We start from the raw sequence: 1,404 nt of genomic DNA on the forward strand, positions 1-1,404 counted from the left end.
CAGCCCTCCCCTCTCTCCTGTCACCCAGCCCTCCCCTCTCTCCTGTCACCCAGCCCTCCCCTCTCTCCTGTCCCCAGCCCTCCCCTCTCTCCTGTCACCCAGCCCTCTCTCCTGGCTCCTGAGTCAAAGCTGAGGCTCCCAGCACATAGCCCCCCTTCCCTGCTTCAGACCTCCGAGCCTGTCACTCCGCTGCTGGCGACCATCACCCCAACGCCCTGACACTGGTGTCCCACTGTCCCCTCCTGACCCCTGCTGCTCACCACAGTGGCTCAGAATCCTGCGCTTCTTCCCACAGTATTTCTCAGTGTCTGCATGAGGTCACGTGTTTGCACCATGTCTAGTTACACCAGAGTGTGACCTGAGCGTGCCCTGTGCTCAGCATGCGACACTGACACTGTGGCTGGGCAAGGCCTGGACCCCCCAGTCTTTCTCTGGATCTCCTCTGGGGTCACCCCCTGCCCACCTGCCCCAGATGATGTGCCCAGCGACACTCTACACAGTGACAGCCAAGTGTGTGTCACTCGATCTTCACAGACAATGTGGAGTTCTCCCTGTGGCTGTTCTCCCAACAGTCTGTTCAAGGAGCTCAACAAACACTCGGCCTCCAACAAGCCAGCACTAGAGGAGCCAACTGCGCACTTACCGGCTTCTGGCTGCGCTGTCTTCTCCTTCTTGGCGCCGCCAGGGTGGGAGCGCTTCCGGATCATGGACATGAGGGAGCTGCGGGGACAAAGCACCCCAAGAGGTGAGTGTGAGCTGAAGGGGGGGGGGGTCGGCATCCAGGTCAGCACCCAATTTCTGCTGCCGTTCAGACCGCAGGTTTCACCAGTTCACAGGGAAATGTCCGAGAGTCCTGTGTAAAACTCACATGACATCAGCGCGGTGGGCCTGACGGCCAGCATCAGTGAGCACAGCCTTAAACAAGGGAGCAGATGCGCAAAGTTCCCACTTCATGTGTTCAAGACAGAGAGTGAGTCACCCAGGAGGGCTGGTGCCCCAGGAAGGGCGGAGAGTGAGTGCGGCGGGGTCAGCAGAGCAGCCAGGTCAGGAAACACCTGCTCACAAACAGGCGTGCACCTGGAGACAGTCCTCCTGCACCACCTGTCTCTAGCTCTTAAAAGTGCAGTAAAGTCCACGATACGACACTCTCCAAGGCCCACATGCCACTGCGATGCACCGTGGGCAGTGAAAGGCCGTCGGCACACAGAGGAAAAACGGATCAAAACCTTGAAAACCCAGGAAAACATAAGCCAGCTTCCGCTGTGGGAAACTGTCGGGCATTATCTCTTTGAGCTGGAGATCTATGCACGAGCCAGTGACTGACCCACAAGGTCGGGTGTGTGTGCATGTGTGTACCTGTGTGTGCCTGTGTACCCGGGTGTGTGCCTGTGTGTGAGTGTGTGT

General features: G+C 58.6%; 1 protein-coding gene across 3 annotated transcripts in view; it reads right to left on the reverse strand.

The window, feature by feature from the left end:
* Shtn1 (shootin 1) overlaps nucleotides 1-1,404 on the reverse strand; it is a 73,141-nt gene that overhangs the window by 25,262 nt on the left and 46,475 nt on the right. For all 3 annotated transcript variants that reach the window (XM_055591727.1, XM_055591728.1, XM_055591726.1), the window contains exon 12: nucleotides 644-720. In XM_055591727.1, the coding sequence (XP_055447702.1) occupies nucleotides 644-720 (77 nt within the window). The remainder of the gene's footprint in view (nucleotides 1-643; nucleotides 721-1,404) is intronic.

The sequence above is a fragment of the Psammomys obesus genome, unplaced genomic scaffold, assembly GCF_907164565.1.
Source record: "Psammomys obesus unplaced genomic scaffold, mPsaObe1.curated_primary_1811, whole genome shotgun sequence".
Classification (NCBI taxonomy): domain Eukaryota; kingdom Metazoa; phylum Chordata; class Mammalia; order Rodentia; family Muridae; genus Psammomys; species Psammomys obesus.